At 43.1% G+C, this 27890-nt stretch overlaps 1 protein-coding gene across 2 annotated transcripts; it reads left to right on the forward strand.

Moving 5' to 3' along the window:
• The first annotated feature begins 99 nt into the window (after positions 1-99).
• Positions 100-27889, forward strand: LOC139560221 (dual specificity testis-specific protein kinase 2-like). Of its 2 annotated transcripts, XM_071376798.1 has the most exons (11): positions 100-604; positions 2557-2867; positions 7931-8052; positions 11377-11425; positions 14215-14361; positions 14703-14785; positions 21793-21877; positions 22014-22097; positions 22335-22421; positions 22590-22728; positions 23956-27889. In XM_071376798.1, exons 2-11 carry the CDS (start codon positions 2640-2642, stop codon positions 24909-24911), a joined length of 1980 nt encoding a protein of 659 aa, XP_071232899.1. In that variant the 5' UTR covers positions 100-604; positions 2557-2639; the 3' UTR covers positions 24912-27889. The 2 variants fall into 2 exon arrangements, with proteins under 2 accessions (XP_071232899.1, XP_071232900.1); XM_071376799.1 differs by lacking the exons at positions 100-604; positions 2557-2867 and adding an exon at positions 7014-7143.
• The last annotated feature ends 1 nt before the right edge of the window (position 27890 follows it).

Below are 27890 nucleotides of genomic sequence, written 5' to 3' on the forward strand. Positions count from 1 at the left end.
ATATCAATATTCGAGCTAACACAGTAGATAATAAAATACTGTACATTACACACCACCCCATTAAAGTAAAACAGTGTCGCTGGCTCGTCCGTGAATGGAAGCTTCAGCTGTCAATCTGGACGTAAAAAGGCGGAGGAGGGCAGTTCAGTGGGAGTGTTGCAGGAGCCAACCAACACTGCGCAGCAGAGCTGTCAAAATATTGAAATATCTAACCACGGCAGACGGCAATTGTGTCTTACTAATGAGAAAACAAAATGCCACACAAGGGGGACTGTGAGTTTACGGTTTAAGGTCAACTATACTTCGTGTAGTTAGCTAGAGTTACTTCGGCGTTTGCTGCATAACTTCTAGTTTTTTAGCTAGCATCTTGTCTTGGACTGTTGACAAACTAAACTAGCTAACGTTATCTAGCTAGACCAGCGAGCTAGCCAACTAACCACAATAAAGTTAGCCGGCTAGATAACGTTACTCTACTAGCTCGTGCATGGTGAGTATATCAAATAGCCTGCAAGCTATTATTGCAATGAGATGGAACTAAGTTTGGCCTGTTTCATCAAGTTGTTGAAGAGTCCATCATCTCATCATTTTAATGACACACGGCAAGGTAAGAACTCTTGATAACTCTGCCACTGCTGCCAGCCTGCGAGTTTGCTAGCTAATTTAGCAAGCTCGTTAGTTAACGAAGCCAGCCATTCAAATTAACTAACAGTAATGTGACCATTTAGTAACTAACTAGACAATCATTTGGTCAGCATATTGTATCCAAGCTCAAGATATCTTAGTTGCTAGGTTATAGGTTGACGATTCCAGATCAGGAGAAATTGGGCCCTCATCTATGAACAAGGCTGGGTCATTATTTAAAATCTCAGGAATGTCAGGTATGCTGTTGCCGTCCCTAATACGCACCATTTACAACAGATAGGGCTCAGATAGTGAAACTAAGAATAACTCATGTGGTGAATGCAATTCGTTGACTATCTATTTCACAACAGAAACCTAACAAGATTTTAATTTATAGGCATATACATAATGCTTTATGTTTTCTACCCTCATCCACTCATCCCTTTTTTCATGGGGATTATCAATCTTGCACTTCCTCATAAATCCAGTTGACCCTCCTGTTAGGATGATTTACAATATACACCTTTTATTGTAGCCCATTTACACAGCTGTATAGGGTTAAAAAAAACATTGCCTCAGGGGACCACAGGGATGTCCCGTATGTTTTTTTTATTTATTAGTGGCCCAGCCCTCTGTACCAATTCCTCCACTTTTCCTTGCGGAGTTCCTTATAGTTGAGTCTTAGATGTATCACTTTGGAAGCATGCATTATGTCCACACTGGCCTTATTGTTTTTCACCAGTTATGACGTGTAGCTACTGCTGAGATGCTAGGGAGGGAAGTTAGTGTTTAGACTGGAGAAATCCCTCTTTGCCTGTATACAGTAGCCACAATGTGGGAGGGTTGAAATGACATACGTTGTTTCTGCTTTGAATGAAGGGAAATGCATCTTCTTCTTTTTTATCCAGACAAGGCCTAGCAGCAATTGAAATGGAAGAACTACCTCATATGTTCTACATTCATTCTGCTTCTGAAAAGCTGACTGTTTCAAGTGGCTATTTTACTCATTCTTGGCAGTGGGTGTTTGATCATTGTCATACAAATGCTAAATGGCAAAGATGCTTTTAGTAGTAGAGGAGGATAACATCCTTTTAAGGATACGGCTCAAGCAGCAAAAAGATCCCTGAACCAGTCCAGTAACTTTGGACGATTTGATTTCAGTTGTTTGGGATTGGATGGGGGATGGGAATCTCGCAGGAGGCTGAATTAAAAATAAATATAATTATTTTCCCAGAGTTTAATAGATCCTCTCTAATGAAGTCTCTAACTCAAGAAAAGGGGAGTACAACCAGCCCTTTCAGTAAACTCAGTAGACCTGTGCATGCTGGGAAAATCAGGGGTCCTGAATAATTTAAATCAAAGGGATGCTTCCTATGATCATTACTATGGGGTTCTTATGTCTCCTTCTGTTCCTGTTCATGGCTCCCTGGTTTGTTTTGGATCCCAGTCTTGGACTTTAGCTTTATCTTGGCTTAATCTCATATAATTGGACAATCAATCCCTATTAGAGCCATTATTTGTGAACTTGTTGAGAGAGGTGGGGTTGGAGCCCTGCCGTGTGTGTCTAAGAAGATTGACCTCATCTAAAGTAATGCTTTTGTCTTTATTTTTTGTCTTGTTGAGGGACAAAATGTAGGAAATGTCAGAGGAATGTGATAAATAGATTAGGCTCATTATCCCCCTCATGGCAACACGACGTATTCCATCTTAAATGAACGACATGCGTATAAGATCACACCACACACGCTTATGAGTTACAATACTTCAGGGGTACATACATCACCCTTTTTCCCATACAGATGCTACGGATAACAGCTGAAAATTGTCATCTTTTTGTGTTTTCTGGCTGGTCTTCTGCAGCCTGTAAACCACCCAAACACACCATTTTCTCAGTCTGCCTGCTGTGATAGGATTTTTGTGTTTCTTTCGCCTTAGGGCTGTAAAGAGTTGCAAAGGAGTTGTCGAAAATGTGAAACTTTCATCGAGGAGTCCCCCACAGAGTTCACAGTGAAGAGGCAATGATGGATCGGAACAAGCGCAACTCCATCGCCGGCTTCCCCTCCATGAGGCCTGACCGGCTCGATGACCTGGATGGTGGAGGAGGAGGGGAATGGGCCCCGTCTCAGCTGGGAAGAGTGTGCCCCTCATCCTACCGTGCCCTGATCAGTGCCTTCTCCTGCCTGACGCGCCTTGATGACTTCATTTGCGAGTGGATCGGCTCTGGCTTCTTCTCAGAGGTCTACAGGGTGAGTTTGTTATGCTTGACCTGAAAGGCAAGAGGTTTATGGCTGGTAGGTGTTGTTGTCTGAGGACAGCTAATTAATTCATATCAACACAGTCACCCCAAGTTATTGGTACCTTTGATAAAGATGATAAAAACAGACTATAAAATAAAAAACACAAATACCAAGCTATCTTGTATGCTAAAAATTTTTTTGAAATTATTTTATATATATACAATTGCTCAGAGAAAGAGATTTTGTACCAAAACAAATCTCAGATTATTGGCATCCCTACATTAAATTAATCTAAGCTTAACCCCGTGAGACCTACATGTCCTAAATTGCATCCTGTACCTAAAGAATCATGTCAAACAGTACGTAGGCTGCGTTTCTACAGGCAGACACATTTTTATATATTTTTTCACTTATTGGCCTTTTGACCATGATTGGTCAAAAGATCTGATGTGTTTGGTCAAAAGATGAATTAGTGGAAAAATAATTGGGCTGACATTTTGAGATTTGGTTGTGCATCAGTAGTTTTTCTCAGTCACTTAACCCATGTCGGCAACAACAACAAAAAATCGATTGGTAAATTAGTCTAGCCAGCCATCTAAACTTGTAGTCATGGTCATAATCACGGTTGAATTATTGCCCGGGGGGGCAAATTGATTTTGTTAGTCACTCTCTCTCAGATATCATATTCAAAACTGCAAACATTTCTCTGCCCCATTGGACATTTTTGTAGAATTGCAGGAAATCAACTCTAAAACCTTGCAACAACATTTCCCTTAGGGCCCCCAAAAGGCTAGGGCTGGCTCTGACTGCATGTGTGGGTATGGATGTGGGTACACAGTCCCGTGAGCCATTGTAGCTCCTCATGATAAGTTCAGATTTTTTGGTGGCCCCACCCCCCGCAATGTTGCCCATCCCTACTGTAAAGCAATGGTGTGTCATTTGAACACATACCGGATTACTTAGAAACCTATGATCTCATACACTGAGTTCAGCCCTCATTCTATAATTAAACATGTTAGTGGTCCGCAATGCAGTTAGCTAATACATTGACTTCTGTGCAGAATAGGAAAACCCTGCACCTCCCTCCAAACCACCCAGAGATGTTAGGTTATGGACCAGCCCCCATTGAGGTCAGACATGCCCTTAGAGCATGCAGATACTCATGTGGCCTCTCCCTATTACATTGATCGGTTCTCTCACAATGGACGGATTTGGTACGTGCGAAAAGCCCTTATATATTTCCATGTCGGTGTGGTTACGACTCGGAGAGCTCCCTCTGAAGAGGTTTAGTGATGGGATTGGTAGTTAGGCTACAATGGCTCTCGGGTAAGTGCTGTATCGTAAATTACACTAACTCAACCTGACAGAGTTGGTACTCGCACAGAGATGGCTGTTGACATCTGATAGGTCAAGTCCTTAACCTGACCTCAAAACATCAGTAAACTGCCTACATTCACTTTTGTTGTAACTCCCGTTTTCATTTCCTCCACCCTCAGCGCTCTTGGAAGTTAAGCCTATTTGCATTTTTATTTTCAATGCAATTAGGTGTAGACTATAGAATTCAGCCCTACCTACTGAAGTCAGTCTGAGTATTCTATTTTTGATTGCACAAGTACCACAATAATGTCAGCACCCACCCATGTCCCATGTCTTGCATCTTAGTCATACATGCAGATGGAACAGAAATAGAATGCTGAGCAGTTTACATATCTAATAGTAAATGATAACCTCAGTTAAATTGAAAGAAGTGAAGGTGTTGCTAGGTCTGGAGCCATGCGGCACAGTGTAGGCTAATGCCTGCCTCCGAGCATGGTCACAGCAGTCTGCCTTGGGACCGCTCCTTCACTGCTCATTGAATTCAAAGGGTTAATGCACACCACTCACACAGTACCGATCACTGACTTGGTGGGGGGGAGGGCAGCGTGTAGGCTCCTGCCCCAGGCTGTCTGAGGGGAAGTAATTACACCATGTATTTTAGGGAGGGAATGCCCATCCAACTTCAACATGATTATGGCCTGCTGCCCTACATGTATTCCTCTTGTTGAACATATGCTAAATACATTTCTTCCTCCATTCACCTGAACGCTCACCCATGTTATAAACGCTGTTGTTTGATCCTTGGGGCCATTATAATGTTATAGCATCAGCTGTTTCTAGTGATGCACCGATATTACGTTTTTGACCGATATCTGATATTTTCCTTGCCCCCCCAAAGAATAATACCGATATTTAACATTTTACTGGCCTTTTAAGCATTCTAGTACAGTTAAATAGTTAAAACACACACATGGACACAGCGGTCTAAGGCACTGCATCTCAGTGCAAGAGGTGTCACTACAGTCCCTGGTTCGAATCCAGGCTGTATCACATCTGGCCGTGATTGGGAGTCCCATAGGGCGGTGAACAATTGGCCCAGCGTCGTCCGGGGTAGGCCATCATTGTAAATAAGAATTTGTTTTTAACTGACTTGCCTAGTCAAATAAAGGTTACACACACACCACACTGACAAAGGTATTTTGTTGGCATTCACGTATGTCCCCATTAACAGTAAAACATAATCAAAACCTATTTCTTTCACTTACTTGCTGTGCTGTTTCGTTGTTAATTTGTTCAGTCGTTTCATTCTCAACCAGGATTTCATCATACATGTCAAGCAGTGAAGTTTCAGCTCTGTCTGTCCATGGCCTCTCTTCCTCGGTGCGCACTGTCACTGTGTCCGTTTCCATCTTGTCCAGCTGTGTATGTAACATTTCACGTAAACCCTGTTTCTTGTCTGCATCGAAGTAGCGGTCCTTGTACATAGCATCGACCATGGAGGCGACACAGTAAAGAGAGAATGACACCGACTCGCTTGTTCATAGCCTGTGTCGGCAGTTTTGTTGAGCAGGCATTTCAGTGCCGTGACCGAGGGTATCACGTCTGCTGCAGGCACAGTTGATGAGCTTATTTCTCGAGTCAGTTGTTCGAATGGAGCTAGCTAGTGTGTTCATGTTTCAAAGTATCAAACATGTTCTCAAATGGCATTGAAATGGCAGCAGCGGTATGACAACCAGCACATTCATGAGCATACAATACGACTTTCCCCAGTACGAAATCCTCGACGACCCACTGCTGTCAGACTCAGCATGCTCATGGGGCTGATATCGCTGGTCCAAATGTCAGTCGTGAAGCTAATAGCAGTGACGCTATTACTGTGTAACTCCGGTAGGGCAACATCTGAAAAGTAGCGCCCTTGGTAGTGTGTACCGGTGCTCGACCAGTCTTGAAAGTCAACATCGCCCACGACAGAGAACGGTTGATTGTCAAGGGCAATGAATTCCATTATCTTGGCATTAATGGATTTCGCCTTTGAGTTGTCTTGCTGAAATGTTCTTACTCTTTCAAATGACTTTTTGACTGCTCGATCCACACAACGGACATTGTGGGCCAGGTTAGGAATGCTGTGTTGCACGTATAGCGCAAAATTTTACATTACATTTTTTTAACCTTTATTTAACTAGGCAAGTCAGTTAAGAACAAATTCTTATTTTCAATGATGGCCTAGGAACAGTGGGTTAACTGCCTGTTCAGGGGCAGAACGACAGATTTGTACCTTGTCAGCTGGGGGATTTGAACTTGCAACCTTTCGGTTACTAGTCCAACACTCTAACCACTAAGCTACCCTGCCGCCCCCGTAATGGCGTCATTATGTCATGTACCTACGTTATATAGGTATGCACGTCAGCTTTGACATCGGTTTTGCACATCGGGGTGTTAAACTAGACATCAAGCCGATACCGATGTTTGCATTTTTAGCTAATATCGGCCGATTCCGATATCGTGCATCGCTAGCTGTTTCCAGTCTTTTCCGCTCGAGATACAATGCAGACAGGAACTATGGTTCTGGCTCATGTGATGACTTTGGCTTTATGAGTGCAACGATATTTACCCTCGTTGCTTGTCAGTTTGATTTGTCATCTCACTGACGACATAGAATACTTGCATCTGTAAGTGCTTAATGGACCCAAATATTTACTGTGTAATGAGGTTTCCATATCTGTCTAAGCAAGGGGACAATAGATCTACATTGCTGGAGCAGCCTATGCGTCTTTGTTTGAGCCAGACTGTTCTCTTTTTTTCTCTCCTGTTGGGGAAAGAGTGTGAGTGGGGGGGTCTAGAGGAGGCCATCTGCTGCCTGCTCCTTTACTCCAGGGAAGAGGAAGACTAGCTCCTCCTTTGTACTTGAACTTCAAGAGTGGCTGAAGAAGCATTAGTCACTGGAGAGACTCATCCAAATGCTATATAAGTAAGGCCTAGATCGGTCTGCTTCCTTTTTCTGTACCTCAAACTTCCTTTTATCTCCTCTCTCCAACAGTGTTGATATACCACTCATATCTGTAGGAAAGGGGTTGTAGTGATTATGAAAAATATAACATGCACAGTATATAACCATTTATATGCATTGTATCTATTATTGTACCTGCAGACTTTGACCTGAGTGGAGCGATTTAGTATATTCTTAGTGACTGTTGGTTTCAATGTCTTAATATTTCAGCTGGAGGAAGTGAGCAGTAGCAGATCAAGCTCACCATTTTCTCACCCTAATGCATAACTTCCTGTGGTTATGGCCCTCTGAGAAAGCATATCAATCCGACTTAAGCTGAGGGATATACAGAGTTCTGTATTGTTGTAGGTGTTCGGCTATGTATTCTCTACCAAAGCATAGCCTACATTTCCTTAGCCTCGGTTCATTGTTCTTTCTAGTGCACAACTGTGGATGACAGTCAGCCACTTATCTTTGATCACATCAGAGATAATGCTGCAAGGAAGTCCAGTAACTGACCTAGTTCACAGTAGAAATAGGCCTGCTGACTCCCTATTGCTATGGTTTCTGGATTTGGAATGAAAGGTTAGAGCAAGGGTAGAGCAAGCCATGCTCCATGATCTTGGAATATTGATCATGTTTTGAGAATAGTGTTCTCATTAGAAGGGAATATTGATAAGGGAGCTGTATGGTTATAGAGAGAAGTGTTCATTTTCAGTGTAACTTCCTAGATATCGCCTAAATGACCGGATTGTTGTGTTTGTTGCAGGTGCGCCACAGAGTGTCGGGCCAGGTGATGGCTCTGAAGATGAACAAACTGAGCAGTAATCGAGCCAACATGCTGAGAGAAGTCCAACTGATGAACAGACTGTCCCATCCCAATATCCTCCGGTGAGTTCCAGGAAACAAAATGATGTCTACCACTAACTATATCCGGCATAGTTTTTCTTCGGCGCACCACCATCATCAATATTTTGTATAGTTTGTATAGCGATCTGTCCATTGAAGAAACATAAAATTCCTTCTGCAATATTGTGCAATGGTGTTGAATTAATTATATCTCAAGGGGATATAAAAAATTGGGTAAAATACAGGGCTAGTAAAGTTGAGTTATGGTGCCGTATTCATAAATAGGCTTATTTTCTTATGGACTTCTAGCCTAATCTGTCTTAAAAAATAATATTTTTTTTTTTTAGAATGTGACTAAATATCAGTAATTTTTTTAACACTTCATCCTTTAAGAGACTTGGATCTGTAGCTTTTTGTCAAAATGACATTCGCCTTTGTAATGGAATCAGTTGGGGGACCTTGATCTCCCTGATTCCGCAGAAAGCAGGTCAGAAACCTATTAACAATGGATTTTCTGGAACGACATCCTGAGTTTGGATTTCATTGACATGCACGCCCTTTCCTTTTTCACTTCTCACCAAGGCTGTTTTTTATTTTCGTATAGCGTTGTGAGCCTGCAAAATGGGCATCAATATTTGACCAAACCCATCATGACGGGACATATTGTTTTGGATACATAATTGTATGACCATGTTTTATGTTGTCATTGACAATAATATTGAACTATTTCTAATCTGTGAATGTAATAACCTCATGGATTAGGCTGTTCGAGGCTTTGCATGATCCTTGAGGTTGTTCAAGTTTCTCCGTGATTTCTGCCATTCTCAACACCCGATGTGTCTCTGTACTGGATGCTATTCTACAGAGCTCACATTCTGCTGTAGGTGGTGGGTGGGAAAGAGAGAGGGCCTGTATGTGCTGTGTTACAATCACAGCTTTGTTGCAGCTAGTTCTGTGGGGGTGGGCAGACGAGCATGAGGGGGGTCTTTGTCTGAGGAACCCTTTCGAGGACCCACAAAGTCTCACGTTTATTGGGTCATAACTCAATAAACTCAACTTCAACACTCGCTGTGCATACGGCCTGGTCCGCGTGTTAGGATATTGATACAGGCAATTTGTGTCATTTAGAAAAAATTGACTTGACTGTGACTCCGGCCTGTTAAGATTTGTAAGCAGTACCTCAAAAGAGAGTAAAAAGAGATTGAATGCAGGTCAAGAGAGTGAACCTTGTTTTCCCCCCTGAAAATGACATTCTTGTTTGCACCTCTTGTTTGGTCTTGTCTTGCAGCCCACCAGTGCAGAAATATTTAACCATTTCCGGTATTTTTCTCTCAAAAGGACTATGTTGTCCTTCGGCCAGATTGACATTTTGTACTACCGAGGCTGCATTTACACAGGCAGCCCAAGTCAGATATTTTTTCCACTAATTGGTCTTTTGACCCATCACATCAGATCTTTTTCAGACCTGATCTGATTGGTCCAAAGACAAATTAGTTTTTTTTTTTAATCGCAATTGGCTGCCTGTGCAAACACAGACATATATATATATACAGTGGGGAGAACAAGTATTTGATACACTGCCGATTTTGCAGGTTTTCCTACTTACAAAGCATGTAGAGGTCTGTAATTTTTATCATAGGTACACTTCAACTATGAGAGACGGAATCTAAAACAAAAATCCAGAAAATCACATTGTATGATTTTTAAGTAATTAATTTGCATTTTATTGCATGACATAAGTATTTGATACATCAGAAAAGCAGAACTTAATATTTGGTACAGAAACCTTTGTTTGCAATTACAGAGATCATACGTTTCCTGTAGTTCTTGACTAGGTTTGCACACACTGCAGCAGGGATTTTGGCCCACTCCTCCCTACAGATCTTCTCCAGATCCTTCAGGTTTCGGGGCTGTCGCTGGGCAATACGGACTTTCAGCTCCCTCCAAAGATTTTCTATTGGGTTCAGGTCTGGAGACTGGCTAGGCCACTCCAGGACCTTGAGATGCTTCTTACGGAGCCACTCCTTAGTTGCCATGGCTGTGTGCTTCGTGTCGTTGTCATGCTGGAAGACCCAGCCACGACCCATCTTCAATGCTCTTACTGAGGGAAGGAGGTTGTTGGCCAAGATCTCGCGATACATGGCCCCATCCATCCTCCCCTCAATACGGTGCAGTCGTCCTGTCCCCTTTGCAGAAAAGCATCCCCAAAGAATGATGTTTCCACCTCCATGCTTCACGGTTGGGATGGTGTTCTTGGGGTTGTACTCATACTTCTTCTTCCTCCAAACACGGCGAGTGGAGTTAGACCAAAAAGCTCTATTTTTGTCTCATCAGACCACATGACCTTCTCCCATTCCTCCTCTGGATCATCCAGATGGTCATTGGCAAACTTCAGACAGGCCTGGACATGCACTGGCTTAAGCAGGGGGACCTTGCGTGCGCTGCAGGATTTTAATCCATGACGGCGTAGTGTGTTACTAATGGTTTTCTTTGAGACTGTGGTCCCAGCTCTCTTCAGGTCATTGACCAGGTCCTGCCGTGTAGTTCTGGGGTGATCCCTCACCTTCCTCATGATCATTGATGCCCCACGAGGTGAAATCTTGTATGGAGCCCCAGACCGAGGGTGATTGACCGTCATCTTGAACTTCTTCCATTTTCAAATAATTGCGCCAACAGTTGTTGCCTTCTCACCAAGCTGCTTGCCTATTGTCCTGTAGCCCATCCCAGCCTTGTGCAGGTCTACAATTTTATCCCTGATGTCCTTACACAGCTCTCTGGTCTTGGCCATTGTGGAGAGGTTGGAATCTGTTTGATTGAGTGTGTGGACAGGTGTCTTTTATACAGGTAACGAGTTCAAACAGGTGCAGTTAATACAGGTAATGAGTGGAGAACAGGAGGACTTCTTAAAGAAAAACTAACAGGTCTGTGAGAGCCGGAATTCTTACTGGTTGGTAGGTGATCAAATACTTAGGTCATGCAATAAAATGCAAATTAATTATTTAAAAATCATACAATGTGATTTTCTGGATTTTTGTTTTAGATTCCGTCTCTCACAGTTGAAGTGTACCTATGATAAAAATTACAGACCTCTACATGCTTTGTAAGTAGGAAAACCTGCAAAATCGGCAGTGTATCAAATACTTGTTCTCCCCACTGTATATATATATATATATATATATATAGGCCCACTCAAATGTTTTATTCTGGACCCCCATAGCTTAGTCATGTCAATATAGATCAAGATTCAAAAAGAAATTGGCAACGTGAGAGAAGCACAACAGGAAATATGTCTCCACCACATGTATCACTGTGGTAGTTACATGGAAACATGACCAATCTTTTTTTCTTTGTTTTGTCTTCCTCTAGGTTCATGGGTGTGTGTGTTCAGGAAGGCCAGCTCCATGCTCTGACTGAGGTAAGAGGAACCGCTGTTCTCCTTTGTGTCTTAGAGCCTCCTATAGATGGGTATCTCAGGTGTAGGCTGACTGTCGCTGGCTGTCACGTTTCAGATTGGAACGTTGAGACACTCTGTGTTCTTATTCAGTTTTCTGTCCACTCGATAATGGAATGTGATTCTAGAAACGTGATGGGTCCTCAAGCATCAGTATAGGCCGAGATGTGTTTTACTTTTAATGTAGCTAATACTGTCATATTCCTCTGAGTCATGTTGCAGGACAGTCAGTTTGATGTTATATTACATGAGTAAGTCTCAGACAAGTAGAACCCTCTAAAAGGTGACCTAGCAGTGTGAATATAATGAAAAGGTGTTTGACTGTGTGCCCAGGGGTTTTTCTCAGGTGAACATTGACACATCACCCAGTACAGGGGCCTGTAATTGAAAGAACCTTGTGTTCGCCTGAAGGCACAGTTTACATGTGCACAAATAAAGCTGTGTGTGTTGATGTTCTCAATGAGCAGCCAGGGGATGGGTTCCATTAGGGCTAAGGTTTGTTTTCAAGCTCATCTTATTTTTAACCCGTGTGTGTGTCCATGCTCTCTTGTTGCTAATGATTAGCGTTGATTAGTTAGGGAAAAAGCTTTACGACTGTCTGCCACATCACATTCACCAAAGCACTCGTGTCAAGTGAGCGATAGCAGGAAGTTATCCAATATGTGGATCCATGGAGATGAATAGGGAGGGAGAGAGGGAAAGGTCTCTGATGCCGCTCTCACAGTCTATCGGTTCTGCTCACCCCACCCCCAGTCTCTTGGGCTTTGATGTCAGCAGCCTAAAGCCACAGGCTGTGAATACTGAAAACACTGCATCATGTGGTTATGTTTTGTAGCTACTGCTGTGTTATCAGAACTAGCTGCTAGCTACCAGTGCTGTTTACTCTGACTGGATCCTGAATTTAGCGAGCGGCCTGACGGACCTCCATGGTAGGAAATGAAGAGTCAAGTTACTGTGCAGCCACAGGCTTAGATACAATCACTCCTCCGTATAAAGCTCATTGGGCCCGTTGGGTTGGCACAGTAACCTCTGCACTGCTTTCCCACTGCTTGATAGATATAGGCTACACATTAGGCAAATACCGATTAGGAGCATTATAATCTGGGTAATCCATGACCCACTTGGGGATTACAACATTATTTGAAGATGTTTGCAGTGGTCACGAGACAATGAAATTCCCATTTTCTTTCCATCTTTCTTAGCTTTTTTCCCCCCATAGTCCCCCGGCTTTTCTTTAGTTTGAGGAAAGTTTCCTCAGCTGGTCAATAATATCAGTTGAGAAATTCTAAGAATAGCATCCGTGTAGATTTGTTACTCTATCATGTTAAGACATTTCAACTTCCTGAGTTTTGCCCCTCTTCTCCTATTGTCCACTGCTCCTGCTGTCTCTGATCTGTGATCACGTGTCAATGGCCTCACACTCCCTTCTCTGGGTGACAGTGTAAGGGTTTGGGGTGGAGGTGAGGTGATGTGATGTGGCCTTATAACCTAAATTGGGCCTCCCTGTGTGCCTAGCTTTGGCTTACGCTGCTTCGCTCACTCCTCTGATCTGGAGAGTCTCGTCTATAAACCTACTGGATGCATGGAGTGGATCATATCCACACAGACCGACTGGCAGCAAGATTTGTATGGGCTTCACCCATTTAGGGGAGGCTCCTAGTGGAGCATTAGGCATGCAGACGACAGATGCAGGGGGGCTACAGAGGAATTTGTAAGGTAAAGCCGACGTAATCCTCTCCTGCGTCTGGGTTTGGGAATGGTCTGCAGGGCAGGGGGAGGGAAGACAGAGGAGGTAGTGTAGAGAGCCTTACAGCGTGGGGGGCTTTTAGTGCCTAAGCTTAGACTCATGGACATGCATATCCAACAATTTGTTTCACTTGTATCGCATGCATGTCCTGTGGTAAACTATAGGCCTACCTGGACAGTATATTGTCTGGGTTGACTTATTATCAGGCCTACTTCAAACATTCTACCTGAACAAAGGTAGACTGAAGCACAAGTCAAAATTGAGTGACGTTGTAACCTCTTCACTTTGGGCAGACCCAATTCTGCTCACTAATCCCATTAAAAGGTGTAGGCTGTGATATTTACAGTTCCAGCTGTGTGAACACAGACACTTTTGAGTAATGTTAACTTTCCTAAGCCATCAATGAAGTCATTGTGACAGTTTGCCAAGAAAACGAAAACACAACAGTCTAGAACCACTGGGGAGGCCCAGAGAAATGAGGTCAGTCAATCTGTTTTACTCTCTTCGTTACTCTTGTCAACTTTCATTTCTCTCTGTAATTAATTGTCACATAGTAGTTCTGTATATGGGACAGCCAAGCCTGTCATGATTAAAGCTGACATGCACAACATAAAAGAGAGAACTACTTTCTAGCAGATTCCCACTTCACTTTGCTTTCCCTGCACACAGTCCCGTCTGTGTCTGTCACTGTCCCCAAATGTGCCTGGCATTAGATTGATGCTATGTTTAGAGCGCTCAGAGTAACTCAATTGAGTTCTTTGACCTGTCTTTCGGAATGGAATGGAGTGGTGTGTAGAGTAGCCCCAAATGACCGACAGGATGCTGTAACAATGACTTGACTTATAGTGCAGTACCTTTTCTCTACCTTTTTATATAGGGTAGGCCTATATATGGGAATTGAATTTGAGATAATGTGCATTTAGGCCTACTCGTAATGTGTACTTTTGTACTGAAGCCTAATTTTAATAATGGGAGCATTGTGCTTTCTCTCTCGACCTTTCTGCAGTACATCAACGGTGGGAATCTGGAGCAGCTGTTGGACAGCGACAAACCTCTGAGCTGGGCTACCAGGCTCAAGCTGGCCTGTGAGATTGCCAATGGCCTGGGCTACCTGCACTCCAAAGGCATTTTCCACCGGGACCTAACCTCCAAAGTGGGTGGCTGTTAACTGTGGATGTATGCGTCCAAAATGGCAACCTATTCCCTACCAAGTGCACTACTTTTCTGGTGCACTATATAGGGAATAGGTTGCAATTTCAGATGCACCTGTGTCTCCTTTCTACAACCGAGATAAGAATCATCGATCTAGTCAGCCTTTATATACAGCAACACACGCTTCTGTTTCTGTTCTTCAAACCTTGGGAGTTGGAAACTGGTTTTCTGCAGAGTACATATGTTATTGTAAGATGTGATTATCTGGCTAAATCGGCTTCTTGTGCATGGGAGCTTTGATGGAAGCTAATGATGGAATGTATGCTCACTGTTTATCCTCAGAACTGCCTGATCAAGTCTGAGGAGAATGGCTACACGGCAGTTGTAGGGGACTTTGGTCTTGCTGAGAAGATTCCCAACCAAGAGTAAGTCATTTCCACGGAAACACTTATTTATCAAACATGACCATGACATGATCAAGACTCAAATTGAATCCCAAGGTAAAAAAAATATATATATATATATATATATATACACTGCTCAAAAAAATAAAGGGAACACTTAAACAACACAATGTAACTCCAAGTCAATCACACTTCTGTGAAATCAAACTGTCCACTTTGGAAGCAACACTGATTGACAATAAATTTCACATGCTGTTGTGCAAATGGAATAGACAAAAGGTGGAAATTATAGGCAATTAGCCAGACACCCCCAATAAAGGAGTGATTCTGCAGGTGGTGACCACAGACCACTTCTCAGTTCCTATGCTTCCTGGCTGATGTTTTGGTCACTTTTGAATGCTGGCGGTGCTCTCACTCTAGTGGTAGCACGAGACGGAGTCTACAACCCACACAAGTGGCTCAGGTAGTGCAGCTCATCCAGGATGGCACATCAATGCGAGCTGTGGCAAGAAGGTTTGCTGTGTCTGTCAGCGTAGTGTCCAGAGCATGGAGGCACTACCAGGAGACAGGCCAGTAAATCAGGAGATGTGGAGGAGGCCGTAGGAGGGCAACAACCCAGCAGCAGGACCGCTACCTCCGCCTTTGAGCAGGAGGAGCACTGCCAGAGCCCTGCAAAATGACCTCCAGCAGGCCACAAATGTGCATGTGTCAGCATATGGTCTCACAAGGGCTCTGAGGATCTCATCTCGGTACCTGATGGCAGTCAGGCTAACTCTGGCGAGCACATGGAGGGCTGTGCGGCCCCACAAAGAAATGCCACCCCACACCATGACTGACCCACCGCCAAACCGGTCATGCTGGAGGATGTTGCAGGCAGCAGAACGTTCTCCACGGCGTCTCCAGACTCTGTCACGTCTGTCACATGTGCTCATGTGCTCAGTGTGAACCTGCTTTCATCTGTGAAGAGCACAGGGCGCCAGTGGCGAATTTGCCAATCTTGGTGTTCTCTGGCAAATGCCAAACGTCCTGCACGGTGTTGGGCTGTAAGCACAACCCCCACCTGTGGACGTCGGGCCCTCATACCACCCTCATGGAGTCTGTTTCTGACCGTTTGAGCAGACACATGCACATTTGTGGCCTGCTGGAGGTCATTTTGCAGGGCTCTGGCAGTGCTCCTCCTGCTCAAAGGCGGAGGTAGCGGTCCTGCTGCTGGGTTGTTGCCCTCCTACGGCCTCCTCCACGTCTCCTGATGTACTGGCCTGTGTCCTGGTAGTGCCTCCATGCTCTGGACACTACGCTGACAGACACAGCAAACCTTCTTGCCACAGCTCGCATTGATGTGCCATCCTGGATGAGCTGCACTACCTGAGCCACTTGTGTGGGTTGTAGACTCCGTCTCGTGCTACCACTAGAGTGAGAGCACCGCCAGCATTCAAAAGTGACCAAAACATCAGCCAGGAAGCATAGGAACTGAGAAGTGGTCTGTGGTCACCACCTGCAGAATCACTCCTTTATTGAGGGTGTCTTGCTAATTGCCTTTAATTTCCACCTTTTGTCTATTCCATTTGCACAACAGCATGTGAAATTTATTGTCAATCAGTGTTGCTTCCTAAGTGGACAGTTTGATTTCACAGAAGTGTGATTGACTTGGAGTTACATTGTGTTGTTTAAGTGTTCCCTTTATTTTTTTGAGCAGTGTATATATATATATATATATATATATATATACATACATACATACATACATACATACATACATACATACATACATACATACAGTGGGGCAAAAAAGTATTTAGTCAGCCACCAATTGTGCAAGTTCTCCCACTTAAAAAGATGAGAGAGGCAATTTTCATCGTAGGTACACTTCAACTATGACAGACAAAATGAGAAAAAAAAATCCAGAAAATCACATTGTAGGATTTTTTATGAATTTATTTGCAAATTATGGTGGAAAATAAGTATTTGGTCACCTACAAACAAGCAAGATTTCTGGCTCTCACAGACCTGTAACTTCTTCTTTAAGAGGCTCCTCTGTCCTCCACTCGTTACCTGTATTAATGGCACCTGTTTGAACTTGTTATCAGTTTAAAAGACACCTGTCCACAACCTCAAACAGTCACACTCCAAACTCCACTATGACCAAGACCAAAGAGCTGTCAAAGGACACCAGAAACAAAATTGTAGACCTGCACCAGGCTGGGAAGACTGAATCTGCAATAGGTAAGCAGCTTGGTTTGAAGAAATCAACTGTGGGAGCAATTATTAGGAAATGGAAGACATACAAGACCACTGATAATCTACCTCGATCTGGGGCTCCACGCAAGATCTCACCCCGTGGGGTCAAAATGATCACAAGAACGGTGAGCAAAAATCCCAGAACCACACGGGGGGACCTAGTGAATGACCTGCAGAGAGCTGGGACCAAAGTAACAAAGCCTACCATCAGCAAGGGCATTGAAGATGAAACGTGGCTGGGTCTTTCAGCATGACAATGATCCCAAACACACCGCCCGGGCAACGAAGGAGTGGCTTCGTAAGAAGCATTTCAAGGTCCTGGAGTGGCCTAGCCAGTCTCCAGATCTCAACCCCATAGAAAATCTTTGGAGGGAGTTGAAAGTCCGTGTTGCCCAGCAACAGCCCCAAAACATCACTGCTCTAGAGGAGATCTGCATGGAGGAATGGGCCAAAATACCAGCAACAGTGTGTGAAAACCTTGTGAAGACTTACAGAAAACGTTTGACCTCTGTCATTGCCAACAAAGGGTATATAACAAAGTATTGAGAAACTTTTGTTATTGACCAAATACTTATTTTCCACCATAATTTGCAAATAAATTCATTAAAAATCCTACAATGTGATTTTCTGGATTTTTTTTCTCATTTTGTCTGTCATAGTTGAAGTGTACCTATGATGAAAATTACAGGCCTCTCATCTTTTTAAGTGGGAGAACTTGCACAATTGGTGGCTGACTAAACACTTTTTTGCCCCACTGTAAATCCCACATACACACAGTTGAAGTCGGGAGTTTACACACACCTTGGCCAAATACATTTCAACTCAGTTTTTCACAATTCCTGACATTTTAATTATATTAAGAATTCCCTGTCTTAGGTCAGTTAGGATCACCACTTTATTTTAAGAATGTGAAATGTCAGAATAATAGTAGAGAGAATTATTTATTTCAGCTTTTATTTCTTTCATCACATTCCCAGTGGGTCATTGCCTTTAAACTGTTTAACTTGGGTCAAACGTTTCGGGTAGCCTTCCACAAGCTTCCCACAATAAACTGGGTGAATTTTGGCCCATTCCTCCTAACAGAGCTGGTGCAACTGAGTCAGGTTTGTAGGCCTCCTTGCTCGCACACGCTTTCGCAGTCCTGCCCACAAATGTTCTATAGGACTGAAGTCAGGGCTTTGTGATGGACACTCCAATACCTTGCCTTTATTGTCCTTTAGCCATTTTGCCACAACTTTGGAAGCATGCTTGGGGTCATTGTCCATTTGGAAGACCCATTTGCAACCAAGCTTTAACTTCCTGACAGTCTTGATGTTGCTTCAATATATCCACATAATTTTCCACATGATGCCATCTATTTTGTGAAGTTTACCAGTCCCTCCTGCAGCAAAGCACCCCCACAACATGATGCTACCACCCCCGTGCTTCACGGTTGGGATGGTGTTCTTCGGCTTGCAAGCATCCCCCTTTTTCCTCCAAACATAACGATGGTCATTATGGGCAAACAGTTCTATTTTTGTTTCATCAGACCAGAGGACATTTCTCCAAAAAGTGCGATCTTTGTCCCCATGTGCAGTTGCAAACCGTAGTCTGGCTTTTTTATGGCGGGTTTGGAGCAGTGGCTTTTTCCTTGCTAAGCGGCCTTTCAGGTTATGTCGATTATAGGACTCGTTTTACTGTGGATATAGATACTTTTGTACCGGTTTCCTCCAGCATCTTTATAAGGTCCTTTGCTGCTGTTCTGGGATTGATTTGCACTTTCCGCATCAAAGTACGTTCATCTCTAGGAGACAGAACGCTTCTCCTTCCTGAGCGGTATGACGGCTGCGTGGTTCCATGCTGTTTATACTTGCGTACTATTGTTTGTACAGATGAACGTGGTACCTTCAGGCGTTTGGAAATTGCTCCAAGGATGAACCAGACTTGTGGAGGTCTACAATTTTTTTTCTGAGCTCCTGGCGGATTTTATTTAGATTCTTCCCATGATATCAAGCAAAGAGGCACTGAGTTTGAAGGTAGGCCTTGAAATACATCCACAGGTACACTTCCAATTGACTCAAATTATGTCAATTAGCTTATCAGAAGCTTCTAAAGCCATGACATAATTTTCTGAAATTTTCCAAGCTGTTTAAAGGCACAGTCAATTTAGTGTATGTAATCTTCTGACCCATTGGAATTGTGATAGATTATTTCACTGTATCTGTAAACAATTGTTGGAAAAATTACTTGTCATGCACAAAGTAGATGTCCTAACCGACTTGCCAAAACTTTAGTTTGTTAACAAGAAATTTGTGGAGTGGTTGAAAAACGAGTTTTAATGACTCCAACCTAAGTGTATGTAAACTTCTGACTTCCGACTTCAATTTCTATGTGTGTATATTATATATATATTTAAAACAAATCTGATTTGCTCCTTTGAGTCAGTCCAGTTAAATCTCTCTGTACGAAATTAATGTGGTACTGGGAGGTAAAGGGATGGACAAGTGCCAGTAGGAGGGGGCCATTTGATTAGGAAGGAACATGAAGTGCTGTTCAGGTCAGGAATAAACTGGAGCGCTAGGCTAATAATACCAGAGCAGGTTAAGAATGCCCCGCTCTCTTCTGGCTAGGACTTATTACATATGCCTTGCAAAAGTATTCAGACCCCTTGGATTTCTTCACATTTTATTGTGTTACAAAGTAGGATGATTAAAATGTATTTATATGTCAATTGTTACTCAACAATATACACAATTCTCTGTCAAAGTGGAGGATTTTATTAATACAAAATTAAACAACTACAATATAGCCTTTCTATAAGTATTCAGCCCCTTGGTTTAGGCAAGCCTAAATTAGTTAAGAGTAAAATTTGGCTTAACAAATCACCCCCCAAAAAATCCTAGACTAACTCTGTGTGAAATAATAGGGGTTGACATAAAAAAAATGACTACCCCTTCCTCTGTTCCCCATGCATACATCTGTAAGGTCCCTCAGTCAAGTATTGAATTTCAAACACAGATTATTTCAAAATCCTTATAAAGAAGGGCAGTGATTGGTAGATGGGTAACAATAACAAATCAGACATTGACTCTCTTTAAGCTGTGCATTATGTATTAAACCACCTAGACAGATCAAAGATGGTCATCATTCTGAGCTGCAGTACAGGAATGAAACTGCTTAGGGATGTTACCATGACATGCTGACCACACAGCTCGCGTTACTTGCACGAGCTTTGCAATTTATATTTACACATACATGTTATTCAATCATTTCATCCAAACTGCTCGTCTGCATTAAGGTGGCAATGCACCTTAAAGTTGGTTGCCAACCGCCATATAAAATCCAAAGAAGACTGAAGGAGGAGAGATTACTAGAAACTAACTAGGTTTACCCTTTTATCTGTGGATTAATTATCGGAGTAGAGGACCTTGTGCATTTCAGGTAAAATAATAACCCAATGTTTATATCCCTGGACAAATTAGTTAGCAACAGCAAGCTAGCTAGCTAAATGGCCATGAATGTTTCATGCGTTTTGACCTGTCCCCAAATGAATATAGGTGGTTCAGAGTTCATTTTGATATTTCAACTAGCGCGTCCTGATCGCGTCTGTGGCCTGACAAAATCAATATGCACGTGGACGCATGCGCACGCCCGGTCTACTCAGCATGTGAGGCCATTTGATGATTTTAAAATGGCTAGAGTTCATTGGCTGTGATGAGAGAGAACAGGATGGATCAACATTGTAGTGACTCCACAATAATGACAGAGTGAAAAGAATACAAATATTCCAAAACCTGCATCTTGTATGCAACTAGGCAATAAAGTAATAATGCAAAAACACATGGCAAAGGAATACACTTTCTGGCTTAAATGCAAAGCCCTATGTTTGGGGCAAATCAACACATCACTGAGTAACTGCTTCCTTATTTTCAAGCATTGTGGTTGCTGCATCATGGTATGGGTATTCTTGACATCGGAAAATACTGGGGAGTTTTTCAGGATTAAAATAAACTGGATAGGGCTAAGCACTGGCATCATCCTAGAGGAAAATCTGCTTCAGTCTGCTTTACACCAGAGACTGGGAGAGGAATTCACCTTTCAGCAGGACAATAACTTACGACCAAAGACCAAATCTACACGAGTTGCTTACCAAGAAGACAGTGACGGTTCCTAAGTGGCCAAGTAACAGTATTGACTTAAATCAGCTTGAAATACTATGGCAAGCCAAGACTTGAAAATTGCTGGCTAAGCATGATCCCCAACATCATGACAGAGCTTGAAGAATTCTGAAAAGAATAATAGGCAAATATTGCACAATCAAGGTGTGCAAATCTCTTGGAGACTTACCCAAGAAGACTCTTAGCTGTAATTGCTGCCAAAGGTGACTCTTAACATGTATGGACTTAGGGAGCTGAATACTTATGCAACGACTATATTTTAGTTATTACATTTTTATTCTTTAAAAAACAAACAAAAAAAATCTTCCACTTTGACGTTACTGAATATTTTGTCTGGATTGTTGTCAAAAAATTACAGTTAAATCAATTTTAATCGTGCTTTGTAACACAATAAAATGTGAAGAATTCCAAAGGGGTCTGGAAAGAAAATTGCAAGGCACTGTACCTGATCATGAATAAACGTGTTCCTCAAAACAGTCATGGAGAAGGAACATCAAATGTTTGGTTTGTCCGCTAATTGTTGTGATAAAAATGGTCAAATTGAATGAAGTAATTAATTGCATTATTCTCTAACCCAAAAGACATAACCTCCAGTCTAACGTCTTTCTTTCTGTACTTGTGTTGTGCCTGCAGTGGTGAGGGGGAGAAGCTGGCGGTGGTGGGCTCTCCCTTCTGGATGGCTCCCGAGGTGCTGAGAGATGAACCCTACAATGAGAAGGTAGGTCCCTGACTTCTGAACTCTAAACCTTGACCTCTCCCTGAACTAAACCGGACCACTTGTCTCCTACACATCAACCCACCCAAGCTAAGAACTCATCTTAAATGTCTGTGTCTCTGTTTTCTTCCATTTCCAGGCGGATGTGTTCTCCTACGGTATTGTCCTCTGTGAGATCATCGCCCGAATACAGGCTGACCCTGATTACCTTCCTCGCACTGAAGTGAGGATTGCTCCGTTTTCTGTCCTCTATCACCTTGATACATCCTGACATTACATAAGACTAACACTCATTACACTCATGTCGGGTCTAGTTGACATGATGTTGGCACCAGGGGTGGTTTAGAAGAGCACAGCTCTTTCAATATGTTGGGTTAGATGCCAAAAATAGATGAACATGGATAACATCCCAAAGTATGGATTTCCTGTCTGACCTCTCCCCCTACTCCCTCCCTGATAGAACTTTGGCCTGGATTATCATGCCTTCCAGCACATGGTAGGAGACTGTCCCCATGACTTCCTACAGCTGGCCTTCAACTGCTGCAACGTGAGTCGGCCCTCAATCTCTTAATTATTCCAAAACACACGACTGCTTCCAAAATGTGTATTTAATTGTGTGGAATAGAAACTAGTAACATAATCTGATTAGAATGAATCTGATTTAGTAGTAACCCCTTATCTTGTTTGACCTGGCTACTCTATCCCCTCTCTCCAGATGGACCCCAAGCTGCGGCCCTCATTCCCTGAGCTCGTCAAGAGGCTGGAGGAGATCCGGTGTCGGCTGAAGGCAGAGGAGTCTGGACGAGAGAGGATCCCCCTCAGTGGGGAAAATGACAAGAAGACCATCCCCAAAGGTGATGTCTCCAATCACCTCATATCTAAAGCCCCTTCAGAAGCCTGAATGCCAAGGCAGTGGGACTGTTTTATTCATTCTCGAGTTGAATTTTATGAGGATAGCATAACATTAGCATTATCAAAACCATAAACATCACCACCAGATGAACTCCCTAAAACAGTTACAACAGTGTAAATATGCCCCTCAGTTACCACTTTCCCTTCAATGTCCACTACACATGATTTTGAATCTCCAAGTCTGTGATCTAGTGTTGCAGTTGCAATTGTACAGGCATTAAAACCTCGCCTGACATTATTGGTTTTCATAGCGGCAACTCCCCCTGACTGCCATGTGTTCACCTGCAGTCTTGCACCACTTGACAACCAGTTTCTTGCACAGTGTCAAGACTGCACAGTGCAGACAAATGGTTTCTTGGAACCAGGAAGAAGCTGTAAACCAAGCAGCAGTGAGGCTGCCAGTAGCTGCTCCACATTGTAATCTGCCTGTTGCGTATCCCCTAGGGTTGCCTCCCAAATTACACCCTATTCCCTTTATAGTGTACTACTTTTGACCAGGGCTCACACTATATAGGGAATAGGCTGCCATTTTGGATGTACCTCAGGCCTACTCTAAATAGGTCCAGTGGCAAGCCAGGGCTGTCCTTTCCCTCCCAGCTCTGTCCCAAAGAGTAATTTACTTTCCCCAGTCCTTTCCTCTACTGTTATGATAGTGTTTGCTTGCAGGTTCAAGTTGCCTTACTACAATTTCACATGACGTACATTTCTAAGCTCTTAAGTGTTTCTCAAACACCCTATTCTGTGAAACAAAGAATAAGCTACAGTAATGTTGCTAAGTGGGAACCACCATGTATACACAGAGTATGTTGGATTCTATTTCATTTCTAATTTGGTTCATGGGAGTATTGGGTCTGGACTTTGCTTTTGTTTAGCTAGTTATCCTTCCTCGGCCAGTCACTCACTCTTCACTGTTTGTTTACCTTCGGCTTCCCAGTCCATTTTAGTATTTCTACATTATATCTTATAAATGATTTGCATATGTTTCCACCTATGCAATTTACTTCAATGTAAAAATTTGACTGTGCCTTGTTTGTTTCTCTTGCCTGTACTGTCGTTCTTGGTTTATATTGCCCCCTGGTGTTTACATTGGGAACTTACACTTCATAACAATCCCATGTGTTGTGAGGAAGAGATGTTTGACTGTTGCTTCTCTCTCCCTCTCTCTCCAGGTCCAGGTGAAAAGGTCCAGGGGATTAAGAGGTTAAACTCGTTGGGTCTGCAGGACGACAAGATCCCTCCCAAATCGCCGCGTCCTCGTCGCAACATCTGGCTCTCCCGCAGCCAGTCAGACATCTTCTCCCGCAAGCCAGGCAGGAAAGTCAATGTCCATGACCCTTACTACAACCCGGGCCCCAGGGCCATGCCAGGGGCCCGCAAGATCAACCCCTTCAATGCCCGTGAGGACCTGTGCGGAGGCAAGATCAAGTTCTTTGACGTGCCAAGTAAGTCAGTGTTCTCCCTGATGTTTGACTTGCACTCTCTCCAGGACAGCGTGTTTTCCTCTGGGACCCAAACCCACTCTGGAGCCCCCGTCCACCCGGGCATGTGGCAGGAGACCTGGTTCACTGGCAGGCAGTGCCGCTCTCTGCCCGCCTCCCCGCAGCTGGCCCTCTCAGATGGCTCCTGCCCCCCAGCCTCTTGTACCCTCTCTGCCACTGTCTACAAGTGTGACCCGGCCCAGCTGGGCCAAGAGGTCAGGCAGAAGGTGTTCAGCGCCTGGGCCAGGAAATATGCTGTGATGGAGATCCCGCCATACCATGGAGTTCAAGAAACTGTAAAGAAAGAGGAGGAGAACAGAGTAGATGAGAGCTGGTTTCCCTCTCCCATGCCCAGTGACAGTGCAGAGGCTATGGACTGCTCCAGCAGCCAAGGGAGCCCAGTGGAGGACAAGGACAAACACTTCTTCTACCCCATGCAGGCCCAGAATGGAGGCCCAGTGGAGGACAGTAGGGGCGTAGTGTCTATGTGTGAGGAGATGGAGGCTGAGGACCAGGAGGGCATGCAGCAGCAACAGACCTCCTGTTCCACTGTCACCCTCAGCCCAGCCACAAACGGAGGCCATCTGAGTCCCATTGTACTGGTGCCATGTACGGCCATACACGCCTCCACAGAACTGCCATCTTAGGTGTGACATCTAGGACTAAAACAGGTCATGGAGAAAAGGCGCGTTGAGAGAGACACTCCTCAGAGAGACCCTCAGATCATCTTAATCGATGCTTTGCAGATAGAGATAATTTTTTCAAGATTGTTTTTATTTAATATACTGAAAAGTGTGTTTTTTTCTTAAAGGTGTCCCTAAACCAGGGGTCTTCTAATTCCTTGAGGTTATTTGTGTGTATGCTGGTTTTAAATCACTGCCTACTCCTTAATGTTTTATTGTGATTATATTCTGCCCCATAGGGAAATGCATGGGAGTACATGTACAGTTGAAGTCGGATGTTTACATACACCTTAGCCAAATACATTTAAACTCAGTCTTTCACAATTCCTGACATTTAATCCTTGTAAAAATTCCCTGTCTTAGGTCAGTTAGGATCACTACTTTATTTTAAGAATGTGAAATGTCAGAATAAAAGCAGATATCTATTTCAGCTTATATTTATTTCATCACATTCCCAGTGGGTCAGAAGTTTACATGCACTCAATTAGTATTTGGCAGCATTGCCTTTAAATTGTTTAACTTGGGTCAAACGTTTCGGGTAGCCCTCCACAAGCTTTCCACAATAAGTTGGGTACATTTTGGCCCATTCCTCCTGACAGAGCTGGTGTAACTGAGTCAGGTTGTAGACCTCCTTGCTCGCACATGCTTTTTCAGTTCTGCCCACAAATTTTCTATAGGATTCAGGTCAGGGCTTTGTGATGGCCACTTCAATACCTTGACTTTGTTGTCCTTTAGCCATTTTGCCACAACTTTGGAAGTATGCTTGGGGTCATTGTCCATTTGGAAGACCCATTTGCGACCAAGCTTTAACTTCCTGACTGATGTCTTGAGATGTTGCTTCAATACATCCACAATTTTCTGTCATCAGGGTGCCATCTATTTTGTGAAGTGCACCAGGCCCTCCTGCAGCAAAGCACCCCACAACATGATGCTGCCACCCCGTGCTTCACGGTTGGGATGGTGTTCTTCGGCTTGCAAGCCTCCCCCTTTTTCCTCCTAATATAACGATGGTCATTATGGGCAAACAGTTCTATTTTTGTTTCATCAGACCAGAGGACATTTCTCCAAAAAGTGCGATCTTTGTCTCCATGTGCAGTTGCAAACCGTAGTCTGCCTTTTTTATGGAGGTTTTGGAGCAGTGTCTTCTTCCTTGCTGAGCGGCCTTTCAGGTTGTCGATATAGGACTCGTTTTACTGTGGATATATATACTTTTGTAACTGTTTCCTCCAGCATCTTCACAAGGTTCTGGGATTGATTTGCACTTTCCGCATCAAAGTACGTTCATCTCTAGGAGACAGACAGCGTCTCCTTCCTGAGCGGTATGACGGCTGTGTGGGCCCATGGTGTTTATACTTGCGTACTATTGTTTGTGCAGATGAACGTGATAGCTTCAGGCTTTTGGAAATTGCTCCAAGGATGAACCAGACTACTGGAGGTCTACCATTTTCTTTTCTGAGGTCTTGGCTGATTTCTTTTGATTGTCCAATGATGTCAAGCAAAGAGGCACTGAGTTTGAAGGTAGGCCTTGAAATACATCCACAGGTACACCTACAATTGACTCAAATGTTGTCAATTAGGCTATCAGAAGCTTCTAAAGCCATGGAATTTTCCAAGCTGTTTAAAGGCATTAAAGGCACAGTCAACTTAGTGTATGTAAACTTCTGACCCACCGGAATTGTGATACAGTGAAATAATCTGTCTGTAAACAATTGTTGGAAAAATTACTTGTGTCGTGCACAAAGTTGATGTCCTAACCGACTTGCCAAAACTATAGTTTGTTAACAAGAAATTTGTGGAGTGGTTGAAAAACAAGTTTTAATTACTCCAACCTAAGTGTATGTAAACGTCCGACTTCAACTGTACATGATATGAAAGTAAGACATCTAACACTCTTAACATGGAGAAAGGGTTGTGGTCTGAATGGGAAAACGGCATACTCACTGCCTTCCCAACATTGAGATCCCTGCCTTAAGATTCATTGTGACTGGTAGTATTTTTGTACTAGACGATTGTGCGTTTCAGAAGAACGAGTCCAAGCCAAGGTGTAGGGAATAGATCCTTACCATTTTTATTAAAGGGCTAGTTAATGAGTGGTTTACCAGACTACTGAGGTTTCTTATGGAGACTAATAAAAATTTACATTACAGAGCACTTACTTAAACAGTGAACTTACCAGTAAAACAATAGTTTGTTTAAATGTACACTCACTGGAAATGTGATCGTTTGTACGTACCTTTAACATTTTGAAATGTTTGGCAGGTCTATATGTTGGTGTGAAAATGTTTAAGGATTGTTTAGAGAGAAACTGGTTCAGAATCTACCAAAGTATCACATTTTTTGTTTTAACTGGTATGTCTGTCCTCCATCATGAAAAGTTTATAGCTATGTATAGAGGAATGTGTTGAATATTTCAAGTGTGGCTTGAATGTGTGATCCACCACACTTGTCAGTGGGTCCTATTTTGGTCAGCAGCTCTGTTGGGTATAAGCTGTGCAAACAGCACTAGTTGGGTGTGGATGGCTCTCACTCGTGCTTTGGTTCATGACTCCCTTGGCACCTGTTTTAATATACTGAAATACTCCAGGCAGTAACTACTTTAATAGGAAATTGCACTTGAAAAGAACAATGTTAATGCGTTAACCTTCTCTTGTTTATCACTACATTTTTATGCAATAAATGTAAACTGTCAGGATTGTTTTGCATAGAGGATCTATTTTGATATTTATAAAAAGATCAATTTGACATCTTACTGCTTTGTATGCTGTTTGTCTGGATGCAATGTGATATTTATTGTTTGAATTCTTTATTTTGTTATTCCCCCCCAGTCTTGGCTGATTTATGAACATGTATTAGCAAAAAGCTTGTTTTAATCCAAATCTGGTTTGAGTTGTACATTGTTTAAGGAACATGTTCCCAATCGCTTAAATAAATGTTTAACTTTTG

Source organism: Salvelinus alpinus, chromosome 30 (assembly GCF_045679555.1).
Source record: "Salvelinus alpinus chromosome 30, SLU_Salpinus.1, whole genome shotgun sequence".
Lineage (NCBI taxonomy): Eukaryota > Metazoa > Chordata > Actinopteri > Salmoniformes > Salmonidae > Salvelinus > Salvelinus alpinus.